Source organism: Oncorhynchus gorbuscha, linkage group LG25 (assembly GCF_021184085.1).
Source record: "Oncorhynchus gorbuscha isolate QuinsamMale2020 ecotype Even-year linkage group LG25, OgorEven_v1.0, whole genome shotgun sequence".
Taxonomy (NCBI): domain Eukaryota; kingdom Metazoa; phylum Chordata; class Actinopteri; order Salmoniformes; family Salmonidae; genus Oncorhynchus; species Oncorhynchus gorbuscha.
The window spans coordinates 28,558,647-28,574,872 of record NC_060197.1 but is presented as its reverse complement, the minus strand read 5'-3'; the positions used below and the strand labels follow the sequence as shown (position 1 = coordinate 28,574,872).

The 16,226-nt window shown below is 46.8% G+C and overlaps 1 protein-coding gene across 2 annotated transcripts in view; it reads left to right on the top strand.

Moving 5' to 3' along the window:
* Positions 1-16,226, top strand: part of dnah2 (dynein, axonemal, heavy chain 2) — a 253,765-nt gene that overhangs the window by 83,281 nt on the left and 154,258 nt on the right. For both annotated transcript variants that reach the window (XM_046327988.1, XM_046327989.1), the window contains exons 21-26: positions 6,911-7,111; positions 7,390-7,546; positions 7,653-7,827; positions 13,027-13,190; positions 13,649-13,810; positions 14,513-14,616. In XM_046327988.1, the coding sequence (XP_046183944.1) occupies positions 6,911-7,111; positions 7,390-7,546; positions 7,653-7,827; positions 13,027-13,190; positions 13,649-13,810; positions 14,513-14,616 (963 nt within the window). The remainder of the gene's footprint in view (positions 1-6,910; positions 7,112-7,389; positions 7,547-7,652; positions 7,828-13,026; positions 13,191-13,648; positions 13,811-14,512; positions 14,617-16,226) is intronic.

The window sequence follows — 16,226 nt, the reverse complement described above, 5'->3', positions numbered from 1 at the left end:
AGTGAAAAGCAATGCATCTATAATATGTGTGAAGAAAATGTGTCTTGAGTATCATTTGAAATGTTGAGACAAGAAGAAGGGGTGGGTGGCCAGAATGCGCTCCGTTCCCCAGAATGCACTTCGCTCTCTCCCCCCAGTTCTTGGGCATTCACAGTTTTTCATTGTGTTAATTGTTTGACCTTTGATTGCTTATTTTGGATCAATTCCCCATTGCATATACTGAGTGTTCAAAACATTAGGAATACCTTGACCTAGACCAGGGGAATCCAGGTGAAAGCTATGATCCCTTATTGATGTCACTTGTTAAATCCACTTCAATCAGTGTAGATCAGCGGTTCCTGAAACTAGAGGTCGCGGCCTTGACCCAGGCCGCACCTGACCGTTGCACTCGAGTCATTCCCACTGTGAATGGCTAAGCCTGCTATGCTATGAAACCACACGCTATTGCAGTGACTTTGATATTACCGTCCACAATTGATATGGTGAAAAACATTGTGTGGGGAGGCAGAGGCACAGAAACTCACAGCGATACCTTTAACAGATAACACTGTGAAACTAAGAATTGATGCTGCAGCTAACAATCAAGAGGACACTGACTGAACCACTCGAATTCCCCACCTTATGCTCCCTAAATGGATGTTAGCTGCAAGGGCCGAGATGCCCGTGCATTGACTTTTGTTCGCTCTACATGTCTGGGGATGCTATTCACACGGACATATTGTTCTGTCTCACGATACCCGAGCCTGAAACGGCACAGGGGATGTTCAGTGTCCTACGTGGCTATATTGGCGAGAAACAGACTCTATGGGATTAAATGGTGGGCTTTTGCACAGATGGGGCTCCATCTATCACGGGACGGCGGGCAGGCCTCTACACTCTAGTTATGAATGTGTCTCCCTCTGCCATATGGACTCATTTTATGATACACCCAATGAATGCTAGAATGGATACACCGAGAGCAACTGGTGGGCAAAAGAGCTGAGCGCAGAACTCAGAGATGCGCGGCGGGCAACTTCGATTGTTAACCACAGACGATGGACGATGTTCTATTCCACTACGAGGCTTGGTGGTTATCGAGGGGGAGTGTTGGAAAGATGTTTTTAATTGAGAGAAGAACGGTTTGACTTTGTTGACTGTGTAATGAAAGGAAAATGTGTCTCCGTGCCTATGTAACAGACATTTGGGAAACTGAACGAACTGAGCGCGAGCATGCAGGGTAAATACAAAAACAATATACAGATGAGTGACCGAATCAGCGAAATCTATTTGACTGTGATCCAGGCTCAGTTGACGTGTCGGTAAGTGAAATCGAAAACAGCTGACGGAGCTGTCATGTGGCTGAACGCTGCAGGCAGCGCATTCACGTGTCATAATGGAAGAGAGTTTTTGCTTCCTGACTCAAAGGCTAATACTGTGCCGTCTCCCCCTTAAAACTCATGGTACGCTGATTCAGTGCTCTCGCCTGCATGAAAATAAACATCCATCCAGGTTGGAGGTGACAGGGGAGATGAGGGAGCACACTGTCGGCCACGCCCCCTGACTTTGAGAAGCTCTGACGCGACATGCATCAACCGTCTCGTTAGTTGCGGTGAGATAAGGGAAATGATGTCAGAACTCATTTGCAGTTGACTGCCATAGCCCCACGTTAAATGTATATGATGGTGAGTTGAGAAAACAATCAGAAATACTGTTAGAACGTTTTGCAGTTGACTGCCATAGCCCCACGTTAAATGTATATGATGGTGAGTTGAGAAAACAATCAGAACGTTTTGCAATTGACTGCCATAGCCCCAATTAAAAAAGTCAACATGGGCTGTTATTTACATCATTTTTTCCCCCACATGATTGTGGCCGGGAGAATTTCCCGGATATCAAAATGGGGTCGCAGGCCATAAAGGTTTGGGAACCACTGGTGTAGACGAAGGGGAGGAGACAGGTTAAAGAAGGATTTTTAAGCCTTGAGACATGGATAGTGTATGTGCTATTCAGAGGGGGAAGGGGCAAGACAAAAGATGGAAGTGCCTTTGAGGGCGGGAATGGTAGTAGGTGCCAGGTGCAACGGTTTGTGTCAAGAACTGCAACGCTGCTTTGTTTTTCACGCTTGACTGTTTCCCGTGTGTATCAAGAATGGTCCACCACCCAAAGGACATCCAGACAACTTGACACAACTGTGGGAAGCATTAGAGTCAACATGGGCCAGCGTCCCTGTGGAACACTTTCAACACCTTGTTGAGTCCATATCTCAAGGAATTGAGGCTGTTCTGAGGGCAAAAGGGGAGGGGGGGTGCAACTCAATATTAGGAAGGTGTTCTTAATGTTTTGTTCACCAGTAGTACATTTACTGTTAATCCTCATCATTTGGTTACATACATTTATGCTAATGCATGGATTAATTAGGCCTACAGGCACGTTGCTACACATGTGAGATACAGGTTTGGGTTTATTTCATACCATTAGTTTAGTCATTTTTTTTCATTGTATTTTCTTTGGAGAGCTCCATGTGATCATGTGTATGGTTTCTCTGCCCTCTAAATGCTGACGGGGCGTGCGCCCGGAGCACGCTTAGAAGTAGACTAACAGACCTGCTCCGTGCAAATGGTAGAAAGTGCCCGTTTGGGGACGTCTGATTTGTGATTGTCTGCACTCACCACCACTAAGCTGAGCTTCTCAGTCATTTCTTCTTCACCTCACACAGTAAGTCAACGAAGTCCGTTTTTTTATTAAGTCCATTGTGAATGATAATAGTTCCTCGCCGTATTTGAACCATCTTTTCCACCCCTCTCCCCCTCGATAATCACCAGGCCTCGGTGTGAAAGAGCTCAATGTAATGCTCTGAGGATCCCATATAACCAGTGGAAACGTCATAAAATACCTGAACACGTTTCCCATTGCGCAAAAACAGCTGTGTCTGTGCAAAAACAGCTGACTCTGTCCCAAGCTCACTGGCCCGGGACACTCTGAGCGCCTGGAATAGGCTAGTGGCCCAGAATAGGCTAGTTGATACAATGTTGCACTTCACTAGCGATAGCTCAAGTCATGACAGATAGAAAAGGGAGGCAGACAGGCGGAGTAGAGAGATGAATGTGATTGAAAGAACCTGCATTTTCAGTTTTTATTCGTCAGCTGTATGTATTTGTACTTAGTTGACAATGGAAGTTATAGGCCTTCTGCTACATTGGCCTATACTCTTAGATTTTTATCATTTAAATACCCATTTGTATTATTAACCACGTGACAATGATTTTGAGAAACAAAAACGTTTTAATTGAAATTAAACTGTGCCACGAAACTGTCACGCAGATCGGTAGAAATGGCAGGATCAGTTGTCAAACTTCCCCCATCTTGAAACTCACAAACTCACGCGCCGCCTAGGGATAGACCACTGTGAACAGAGCGCACATTTCTTTGTACTGCATAATTACAAAGGGTGTGTGTGAGAGAGAGAAATAACGAGAGCGGTGTTGTAACTAAGATTGAGCCTATTAAAACGGAGCACAAATGGTCAGCTATGAGCTCCGTCGCCGAGAAAAGCGATCACCTCGATCCAGCGCCAGTTGGTGGAATGCGCCACGGGTTGGGCTGCGGCCTGCACTGTGTTGCTTGCCAGACTAGTGGGCGTGTTTGACATGGGCAGGAGCAGGCCTGCGAGGGCGAGAGAATGCCACGTTCCGAATTTCTTATGGTTCCCATTCCCTTTTTGCCAAGTTTCGAATAGAAGTGGAAGGCTAGTGCTGCTCCGGATCACTTGATATCCACCACAAGAGGGAGAGAAGAGGGGGAGAGAGACTAACTCAACTGTCTATCATACAACAGAGCGCGTGTGACTCCAAACCCCCACAACGGAATAGATCAGATCATAGCATGAGAGCGCTGCTTACAAAACAGAGCTGAGAGCTCACCGTGCAGAATGGGGCCCATGTCTTTCTCTCTCCCCTACTCCAATCGCATGATCTATTCATATCAATAATGCAACAGATAAATAGTGTAATGGTTTTTTATTGCAACAGCACAAATGCAGCACGGTATAAGATGGTACCCCTGGTTGTTAAGCACCCCTACTTCCCGCGGGTGTGTTTATATCAAATCAATTCAAACTGTATATATCACATGCGCCCAATACAACCTTACAGGGAAATGGTTACTTACAAGCCCTTAACAAGCACTGCTTTAAGAAGTGTTAAGTAAAAATTATCAAATAAAAGTTGCAAATAATTAAACAGCACCAGTAAAACGACAATATCGAGACTATATACAGGGGGTACCGGTACAGAATCACTGGTTAGTCGAGGTAATTAAGGTAATATGTATAAGAGGGGTCTGGGTAGCCCTTTGATTAGCTGTTCAGGAGTGTTATGGCTTGCGGGTAGAAGCTGTTAACAAGCCTTTTGGACCTAGACTTGGCACTCCGGTACAGCTTGCCGTGGGGTAGCAGAGAGAATAGTCTATGACTAGAGTTTCTTGAATCATCGACAATTTTTAGGGCCTTCCTCTGACACCGCCTGGTATAGAGGTCCTGGATGGCAGGAAGCTTGGCCCCAGTGTTGTACTGGGCCGTACGCAATACCTTCTATAGTGCCTTACGGTCGGAGGTTGCCATACCAGTCAGTGATGCAACCAGTCAGGATGCTCTCGATGGTGCCAGCATCGGGGCGGCAGATAGCCTAGCGTCAGAGCGTTGGGCCGGTTATCGAAAGGTTGCTAGATTGAATCCCCGAGCTGACGAGGTAAAAATCTGTCAATCTGCCCCTGGACAAGGCAGTTCCTAGTCAGTCATTGTAAATAAGAATTTGTTCTTAGCTGATTTGCCTAGTTAAATAAAAAATCTAGGAGCAGGTTCATTCTACTCCCATGGGAATGGATAAAGAAGAGAGAGGGTCCGGATAAAGAAGAGAGAGGGTCCCAACCAGACCCAACTGTCCCTGTATTCTCTCTGTTAAACATATACAGTTGAAGTCTACATACGCCTTAGCCAAATACATTTAAACTGTTTTTCACAATTACTGACATTTTAATCCTAGTAAAAATGTCCTGTCTTAGGTCAGTTAGGATCACCACTTTATTTTAAGAATGTGAAATGTCAGAATAATAGTTGAGAGTGATTTATTTCAGCTTTTATTTTTTTCATCACATTCCCAGTGGGTCAGAAGTTTACATACACTCAATTAGTATTTGGTAGCATTGCCTATAAATTGTTTAACTTGGGTCAAACGTTTCGGGTAGCCTTCCACAAGCTTCCCACAATAAGTTGGGTGAATTTTGGCCCATTCCTCCTGACAGAGCTGGTGTGACTGAGTCAGGTTTGTAGGCCTCCTTGCTTGCACATGCTTTTTCAGTTCTGCCCACAAATGTTCTATAGGATTGAGGTCAGGGCTTTGTGATGGCCACTCCAATAACTTTACTTTGTTGTCCTTAAGCCATTTTGCCACAACTTTGGAAGTATGCTTGGGGTCATTGTCCATTTGGAAGACCCATTTGCGACCAAGCTTTAACTTCCTGACTGATGTCTTGAGATGTTGCTTCAACATATCCACGTCATTTTCCAACCTCCTGATGCCATCTATTTTGTGTAGTGCACCAGTCCATCCTGCACAAACCACCACAACAACATGATGCTGCCACCGCCGTGCTTCACGGTTAGGATGGTGTTCTTCGGCTTGCAAGCCTCCCCCTTTATCCTCCAAACATAACGATGGTCATTATGGCCAAACAGTTATTTTTTTGTTTCATCAGACCAGAGGACATTTCTCCAAAAAGTACAATCTTTGTCCCCATGTGCAATTGCAAACCGAGTCTGGCTTTTTTATGTCGGTTTTGGAGCAGTGGCTTCTTCCTTGCTGAGCGGCGTTTCAGGTTATGTCGATATAGGACTCTTTTTACTGTGGATATAGATACTTTGGTACCTATTTCCTCCAGCATCTTTGTTGTTGTTCTGGGATTGATTTGCACATTTCGCACCAAAGTACATTCATCTCTAGGAGACAGAACACGTCTCCTTCCTGAGCGGTATGACGGCTGCGTGGTCCCATGGTGTTTATACTTGCGTACTATTGTTTGTACAGATGAACGTGGTACCTTCAGGCGTTTTGAAGGTCTTGGCTGATTTCTTCCGATTTCCCCATGATGTCAAGCAAAGAGGCACTGAATTTGAAGGTAGGCCTTGAAACACATCCACAGGTACGCCTCCAATTGGCTCAAATCATGTCAATTAGCTTATCAGAACCTTCTAAAGCCATGACATCATTTTCGGTTTAAAGGCACAGTCAACTTAGTGCATGTAAACTTCTGACCCACTGGAATTGTGATACAGTGAAATAATCTGTCTCTAAACAATTGTTGGAAAAATTACTTGTGTCATGCACAAAGTAGATGTCCTAACCGACTTGCCAAAACTATTGTTGGTTAACAAGAAATTTGTGGAGTGGTTGAAAAACGGGTTTTAATGACTCCAACCTAAGTGAATGTAAACTTCCGACTTCAACTGTATAGCCTGTCATATGGACGTGCATGGTAAACATGTTGGAGACTAGCGAGAGACAGTGAGATATTGTCTTATGGATTTGTCTGGGACAGTGCGATGTAAATCGTTGGAGAGTCAACACTCCATGTTTGTACACGACACGCTGGTCTGGCTCAGCAGGTTCCTATTGGCCCTTGTCAATAGAACAGTCAGACCATGTTGCTTTAATCCTTGTGTGGTCTTGACTTTTGTTTGATCTTAATTCATTTAGCATTGTATCTGAGTGTTTACTGTATTATACAGATAATTATATGAGTAAACAAAGTAGAATCTTTAGGAATCAAAGGAACAGTGTATCGGTTCCTATTGAAGTCAAAGTATGGTCTTTATCTTGTACATGTACTTACACATATCCCCCCCCCCCCTCCTCCTCTCACCCTTCTCCTCCCCCAGGTACACGGAGGTGGCCAACAACGTTCAGAAGGAGGAGACGGTGTTGAGTGTTCAGTTTGTGCTGCTGGACTGTGCTCCCCTGAAGTTCAGCCTGGTGCAGCACTGTAACGAGTGGCAGGGCAAGTTCACCCAGCTGCTCAGCCTCATGGCCAGCACCAGGCTCAAAGAGCTGCACGTCTTTCTGCAGGAGAACGCTCTCAGGTGGGTGGGGAAGGTGGGTGGTGGAGGGTGGGGCCGGGAGTGTGTGGGTTCCACTTTATAAAAGGTTCATGAAGAGTTTATGGGCCTTAAAGTTGAAAGTGGGACCAGTGTGTCTGGTGGAAAGGCATATGTGCGGCATATAGCTAGATTACAGGCCTTTTGACCTGTGACCTGTCAGAAACGTTTTATCTGCAGACGTCTTCAGAGTCCAGAAGATGTGTACTGTATGTGCTGCTAGTGAATGAAAAGGGTCAATGAACTACTATGTGTGTGTCCAGGCTGAGCCAGCCCCCTCAGTCCCTGGTGGAGCTGGGGGAGAGTCTGAAGCTCCTGGAGACACTACAGGGAGACCTTCAGAAGATTGAGAGTCAGATCCCTCCCATCCACGAACAGTTTGCTATCCTGGAGAAGTACGAGGTCACCGTGGACCAGACTGTGAGTAGCGCGACGGACGGACGGACGGACGCACACCCACCCAACCCCCACCCCTTGTTTTAAACCCCCCCCCCCCTTCTCTCTGTCTCTCTCTCTCTCTCTCCAGGTCCATGAGATGTTGGAGGCTCTGAACGGGGAGTGGGTGTGGTTCCAACAGGTGGTGATAGACAGTGACATCATGCTGAAGAAACACAAGGACAAGTTCAAGGGCAGCCTCATCTTCTCAGCAGAGGAGTTTAAGAAGAAAATGCAGATTACTGTCCAGACCTTCAGCAGCTCAGGTCATCTGCTAGCACAAACAGCCATACACAGATATCTCACAAACAGCCATACACAGATATCTCACAAACAGCCATACACAGATGTCTCACAGCCATACACAGATATCTCACAAACAGCCATACACAGATATCTCACAAACAGCCATACACAGATATCTCACAAACAGCCATACACAGATGTCTCACAGCCATACACAGATATCTCACAAACAGCCATACACAGATGTCTCACAAACAGCCATACACAGATATCTCACAAACAGCCATACACAGATATCTCACAAACAGCCATACACAGATATCTCACAAACAGCCATACACAGATGTCTCACAAACAGCCATACACAGATGTCTCACAAACAGCCATACACAGATGTCTCACAAACAGCCATACACAGATGTCTCACAAACAGCCATACACAGATGTCTCACAAACAGCCATACATACACCAGGCAGATTATTTGACAGTACTTCTGCACACCAGGGTTAGGGTCAATTCCATTCCATTTTCAGTTGAATTCCTGTGAAGGAATATGCATATCCAGGTAATAAATTCCATTCCTGAATTGGAATTTCAATTAATCGCCTGTTTTACGTCAGACGGTGTCACTCCCACGCCACGCTCATCCCTCGACCTGTCTGTCTAGTAGGACGTGGAACTCATATTCACATTTGGAATATTCCAGATCTTCCGCCATTCAACAGTGAAAACATAGTTGCAAATGTTTTATATCACTGCGCTTTCATATGACTCTCCGTGAAATAAGCAGAATAACTAGCAAAAATGATTAAATAAAAAGTTGTGGTAGTGATTTCAAAGTTTGCAATTGTTAGACAATTTTCACAAAGCCTGTGCAAGGACGTCGGTCGCCAATGCAGTGACTTGATTAGCTGCTTCGCTAACGTGTGTAGCTGCTAGTTTACTGACATAGCTAAACGTTAGTTAGCTGCTTAGCTAACGTGTGTACCTGCTAGTTTACTGACATAGCTAAACGTTAGTTAGCTGCTTAGCTAACGTGTGTAGCTGCTAGTTTACTGACATAGCTAAATGTTAGTTAGCTAGCTAGCGCGTCCTTTAACAGTCACTGATATGAAAAACTTGCTTAGCCTGTTTGAATTACCCTGAAGTTGTTGACATGCAGCCCCAGAATTAGGAGGAACTGTTATCAGAAATCAGTCCATAAATCAGCATGTTTCTCCACTATCGCTACCATGTAACTTTGTATCGTTGGGTCAGCTAGTAGCTTACTAGCTAGCTTTTGTTGGAAGCGTTCAACATTGTGTGTGGCAGCACTAGCTAAGTAGGTAGCTGGTTGGTTAGCATCGTTTCAGTGCCTGGTTCAGTGCCTGGTTCAGCTAGCAAGCTGAATGTTGGACAAATTCATGCTAGCTTTCGTGCCCATTGTCAAACTTCTGAAATACTGCTCCATGAAACACAAACGTTCTTAGCTGGATGTAAAATGGTGGGACTAAGACTTCCTCAACAGAAACATGTCCACATTATTGACATATTTATTGTTCTAGCTTAGATACATTTTGAGGCAGAAATGGGGTTCAGCAGCAGACGATGTCGCATAGGTAGTATTTTTGAACGTTAGACAGCCCATTGTAGCCGGACTACTCTTCATCTATCCCACTGTCCTTTGCAAGAAACGAGACAGATCAGTACAGGCGGATGGCAATGGCTACTTACTGTACAGTACAGAAGGCTACACACACAGAGGTTTGCATGGCAGACTGTATAAGGACATGTTAGTAGCACCATAGGGGTAGTGTGTGTGTGTGGGGGGGAGGGGGGTCTCTTGTCTTGGTTGGCAATGATCTTCCCAGCTGGTCCATGACATCTCCCCCCAGAGGCCTGGACGACATGTTCTCTGTCTCTCTCCACGTCTGACATCTCCCATTCTGGCCGTGCCATCCTTCGTTGTAGGGAGACTTTTCCCCATACTTTTGTTTATTCTCTTATTTTCTGTTTCCATTAAAAATCTGATTGAACTCGCTGTTCCTCCTCCACAGGCAAACAGACACGCACATGCGCTCGCGTGCACGCACACGTCTACGACTCGAAACAAGATGCCGTGCCAAACCGTATCAAAGAGGACAAACCTCCTGTCCTACTTTTCTCTTACCTCCCTCTCATCCCTTTGCTCCACTCCCTCGCTCTCATTTCTGTTTCTCTCTCTCTCTCTCTCTCTCTCTCTCTCTCTCTCTCTCTCTCTCTCTCTCTCTCTCTCTCTCTCTCTCTCTCTCTCTCTCTCTCTCTCATGTGAACACAGAGAGAGGCGTGTGATGTCTCATTGTTTTTGTCATGACAGACTTACATATCCTTCCCATCTCTCCATCTCTCGGCTCTCTCTTACACACTTTGTCTCACCACATCTGAATCTAAAAGTTTTACACTTTCAACACGTCTCAGAATGTGAACCATTCCCCTCCTCACTGTGGGGAAAGTTGTGCACTTTACGTTGTGCACGCTAGAACAGTCAAATTCATCATATCAAGTTCCACAAAGTCACCTCACTTTGTGTGTTTTCGCAATTCTATCCCACCGTTCTATTCCAGAGCTCCTTGAAGGTTACTTCTCTCACCCCAGCCGTCCCTTCTGCTCAGAACCTGTTGAGAGGAGAATGGGGGGAATGTTTAGAAGGTGAAAACAATGGCTGTGACTGTAGCACTGGAAAGGTTAATGAGGCCAGCAGGCAGACTTTGTTCTCTGCGACATTAGTATTCAGGACCAGACCACACACACACACACACACACACACACACACACACACACACACACACACACACACACACACACACACACACACACACACACACACACACACACACACACACACACACACACACACACACACACACACACACACACACACACTACAATAATTGCACAGTACACAGATGCGAGCACACACACCACTTTCTACAATAATAACACAGTGCACACACACACACACACACACGTACATACACACACAATAATATCCCAGTCAATTGGGTCAGCCACATCATATTCATTCTCTGTGTGAAGGGCACATCACAGTCAAATAGAAGAAATAGAACTGGTCTGATGGTTTTGCACAGAGACAACAGTCTGTGAATAGTCAATGAATAAAGACCATCAAATTATCCCATAACCTTAGTACGTACCTCAACCCTAGCCTGATCCCAGACCTGTTGAGTCGGCAAGACAAATCTGGGACCAGCACCAGCCCAGTGCAACACGTATAGTATAGAGAACTCTCCAGTCTAGTGAGGATTGTACAATCAGTTATTCCCTCATTACAACTCCTGTTACTCTACTAGTAGCATCATGGCTGCAATAATAGCAGCAGGCAGTCATCCAGTGAAAGGCCTAATTGAAAGCAGATAAGAGGCTGTGGTACAGTTCTGGTGATGGTGGTGATGGTGGGTCTGTCTGTCTGAAGCTGAAACGTCCTACCTGAGAGTGGGAGATGGGGTGGGGGCTGGGCCTGGGAGTTGGGCGGGGCCTGGGTGTTGGGCCTGAGTTGGGCTGTGGATGGGGCCTGAGTTGGGCTGGGATGGGGCTGGGCGTGAGTTGGGCTGTGGATGGGGATGGGTCCTGAGAGTTGGGCTGGGGATGGGGCCTGAGAGTTGGGATGGGGATGGGGATGGGCCTGAGAGTTGGGCTGTGGATGGGGATGGGGCCTGAGAGTTGGGCTGTGGATAGGGATGGGGCCTGAGAATTGGGCTGGGGATGGGGATGGGCCTGAGAGTTGGGATGGGGATGGGGATGGGCCTGAGAGTTGGGCTGGGGATGGGGCATGAGAGTTTGGCTGTGGATGGGGATGGGGCCTGAGAGTTGGGCTGGGATGGGCCTGAGTTTGGCTGGGGATGGGGCTGGGGCCTGAGAGTTGGGATGGGGAAGGGCCTGAGAGTTGGGCTGGGGATGGGGAAGGGCCTGAGAGTTGGGCTGGGGAAGGACCTGAGAGTTGGGATGGGGCTGGGGCCTGAGAGTTGGGGCTGGGGATGGGCCTGAGAGTTGGGGCTGGGGATGGGCCTGAGAGTTGGGATGGGGATGGGCCTGAGAGTTGGGCTGGGTCTGAGAGTTGGGCTGGGGATGGGGCTGGGCCTGGGGGATGGGAGCTTGGCTGGGCCTGGGAGTTGGGCTGGGGATGTGGCTGCGCCTGAGAGTTGGGCTGGGCCTGGGGGATGGGAGCTTGGCTGGGGATGTGGCTGGGCCTGGGAGTTGGGCTGGGGATGTGGCTGGGCCTGAGAGTTGGGCTGGGCCTGGGGGATGGGAGCTTGGCTGGGGATGTGGCTGGGCCCTGGGAGTTGGGCTGGGGCCTGAGTGTTGGGCTCTGGTTGGGATAGGGCCCCATTGGAGGGCAGTGTGTGTGGTGGTGGTGAGCGACTAAGCGTGGGCGTAGTCTGGGAAGTTTAAGGGGGGTCGGGGGCTTTGTGGGGATCTGGCAGGGGCCGACTGGGGGACCTGGGAACCCAACCAACCCGCTTTCCTCTTTCTCATACTCTCACAGGGTACAAAAGGGGTTCACTCCTCTGTCTCTTTCTTTTTCTCTATCTCTCTCAACCTCCCTCCTGCTCTTTATTTTATCTCTCCCCTCTTTCCCCCTCTCTCTCGTCCCCCCTCCTGCTCTTTATTTTATCTCTCCCCTCTTTCCCCCTCTCTCTCGTCCCCCTGATGTTCTTTATTTTATCTCTCCCCTCTTTCCCCCTCTCTCTCGTCCCCCCCTGATGTTCTTTATTTTATCTCTCCCCCTCTTTCCCCCTCTCTCTCGCCCCCCTGATGTTCTTTATTTTCCTCTTCTTATCTGACCTCTCCCTCTTCATCCATCCCTTCCTCAGGGGGTTAAGTCGTGACACACTGACCTCTGGGCTCAAGCTGTGAAACAACATGAATGACGCAGAGGGAGAAACACTTCTTCTCTACTTCCCCTACCACACGCTGTTGAGTTAAACAGAACAGATTACCATCTCTGATACAATCACACCGTTTCTCTGCTGTGAAATCCGCTCAAGGTTACTACATACAGTATTATACATTGTCACGCTTACTGCTGTTGAATTAACAGCTCTGCTTACCGTTTGCATGTGCCGGTATCTCTCACGTGTGTGCAGTTGCGTGTCTGTACTGTGCTGTGTATATATGCAAAGTATACACATTACAAGGTATCACATATACATGTATGTACTGTGCGTGTACCGTACTGCAGGTCCGTTTGGTAGTGGGGTGACGTGCGAGTTGGCTCTGGAGAAGGTCGCGGCGCTGAGAGGCCAGCTGGACACGCTGAAGGAGGAGGAGGGAACCATACGCCACGGGCTGGGCATCTTCAAGCTTGAACAGCCGTGCTCTAAAGACGTACAGACCCTGGAGAAGGTAGCCCACCTACCCATAACCCCAACCCACGGCCTGGGCATCTTCAGTATAGAAGAACCGTGCCACGAGCGGGGTGCTATGGTCGCACATTTTGGGGCGGCGGGTAGCCTAGAGGTTAGAGCGTTGGACTAGTAACCGAAAGGTTGCCAGATCAAATCCTCGAGCTGACAAGGTAAAATCTGTCGTCCTGCCCCTGAACAAGGCAGTTAACCCACTGTTCCTAGGCTGTCATTGTAAGTAAGAATTTGTTCTTAACTGACTTGCCTAGTCAAATACAATGACATAGATGAGGGGACAAGGGTTTTTCCCCGTTCACTCAATGTAGAGAGTAAGGAGGATAATTTAGGGGTTCATTTGTAAGCCCCCCCCCCCACCATCTGAAGTCATAACGTAGGCTTGTGGTAGGATGCGCATTGCGCTGTAAAGGGGATGTGTGTATGTTCTGTGTTGTGTTGTAGGACCTAGACTACCTGCAGCAGGTGTGGGAGATCACCCAGCAGTGGGATGCCCACTGGGATGAGTGGAAGGCGGGTCAGTTTGTCACTCTGCAGACAGAGAGCATGGAGAACACCGCCCAGGCCATGTTCAAGAAACTACACAAACTCAGCAGGGAACTCAAGGTCAGTGTCTTATCTACCACAGCTACAGTACACATTTGATTCTACTCTATGTTCTATCCAATGATTTGCTCTGGATTGCTGAAGCTATGTCTTGCCCATTGAGAGGCTTTGGCATTCCCCAGTAAGAGCAATCCTCCGAATGAATTGAATTCTACAGTATTTCAATAGTTGGGACAGTAACATTAGTACTTTCTAAAATATATATATATATACTTTAAGGACATTTTTAATAATTGTTCTTTTATATTTATGTTGAGCTCACGTAATATAATTTAAAAGTAGGCATTAAGGTGTCTGCAATAGAAGAAACGTGTCAAAAACGAATGCAGGCCTTCATAAATTGGGTCAAATGTGGAAGACACATTACAGTTGAATGCATTCAGTTGTACCACTGACTAGGTCTCCCCCTTTCCCCTTTCCTTAAATAAATTTCTATAGCTTCCCAAATCTTAAAAAAAAAAAAAAAAAAAAAATTTACAATGGAGGAGCAGTACCAAGATGGCTGGCTGTTCATTGGCTGTTATTCATCCAGGGTTTATACACATCGTCGGTATCAAAGTACTCTGCATGGTACTGGGCACCTGTACTTTTCCCTCGTGCGCTAAACAAGTCCCTTGCATTTGTTGCGCAATTTTGGTAATGAGGTGGACTTTGTATTTTGTTATGTAGTAAACTTTTGCTGTTGTTGTTGTGTGTCTGCAGGATAAGCAGTGGGAGATAGTGGACTTCTCTAAGAACAGGATTGACCAGTTCAAGAGAACCATCCCTCTCATCTCTGACCTGAGGAACCCAGCCATGAGGGACAGGTCAGGCCAGGAGAGAGTAATATGTCCTGCTGACGATCCTCAGTACTGTGTAGAAGTCCACTTACGTTCTCATACACAAACAGTGTCGTCTGCTCCTCCCATAGCACTCGTTCTCCTTCACTTTACTTTTGAACCGCAAATGCACTACAGCAGTTAGGAGAAGATCGTCTGTTAAATGACTCAAATGTAAATGTAGGTAAACCCACCCTCCGTCGTTCTCCCCCCAAGGTTGTGCTTCTCTGTAGAATAATGTTCAAAACTCAGCCGGGTTTTCTACAATATGTCTATACGGTATGTCTATACGGTATGTCTATACCTACCTGTGGATTTCTAAGCCTTCGGCTCTTCTCCAAATACCCAGTTCTTCCCCAGTCTTTTTTCCCCAACCCTTCCCCAGTTTCTATCCTCACACCGAGCCAAGGGGGCTGGCGCCAGTCCCTGCCTGGACAATTGTGAACGCTCACTGTTTACAAGTGTTTCACTCACTTTCCTGGAGGTTCTACAGATCATCAGTTCCTCCTAACTCTTTCTGTCCTAGTCGTGACTTCACTTCCTCCCATCAGCCCCCCCCCCCATCTGATTGGTTGTGGCGTTCCCAAAACAATGTTCCCCACTTCCCATCTATCCAGCTCGATCCGGAATGTTTTGACAAGGAACCTAATGACAGGGAGGGAGGGAGGGAGGGAGAGATTTCCGAGATAACGTTGTGGCCTATCGGCAGTGATGTAACCATCTGAAAGATCATTTCTGACTGGGCCGCGCTCTGAGGAATAGAAGAAAATAAACAGGATTACGTCTGACGGAGAGAGAGGGAAAAAAAGCGGAAAAAGAGAAAAGGGAGAAAGAGAAAACACATTTTCCGTTGCACTCTACCAGGTCCCAGGGTGCACAGCGGCGCAGCTAGACTCCATGGGGGCGGATAGAGAGAGAGAGAGACAGAGAGAGAGAGAGAGAGATCAGAGTGCAAGATGGTGGTGTTGGGTTGTGTGCCTGGTCTGTAGTTAAGGAAGGGCGGGTGTCTTGTGGTTAAAGTCAAGTGGGGCTAAGGTACCGTGGTGCTGTGGGTAACTAGGCGGTTTCCTAGTGAGAGGAATCCAAGCTGTGATTAAATGGCAGAACATAGCCAGAGGCTGACTTCGGGCACATATTCCTTATCTATCCTCTTCCTCCTTCTCCCTCCTCCTCTTCCATTAATACTCCTCCTTCAATGTGTCAATATTGTCAATCACACTCAGGTTATAGGACTGCATCCATAATGTCCAGTTAGATGATGGTACCAGACCCTCCATGTTTTTAAGTGTAAGCCTCACTTCACACAGACACGAGTGAATCCAACAGGTTGAGTACGACACAGTAGAAGTACCCAACTTGATTGGAACATTGGACGTGTGTCTGTGGTATGATCCCACAAGTAATCCAAGAAAATCACGTCACACATCAAACATTGGTAAATCTGGTCAAGTATTTTTAAATGTTTTAAATCAGTATGACGTTACACCATTGCATAACGCTAATAACAACCGACAAGACAGCAAACCAGACAGCACCTTTCAACCTTATATCAGTGGTTGGAATATTAAACAATAAATAAAAATAAATAAATAATAAGT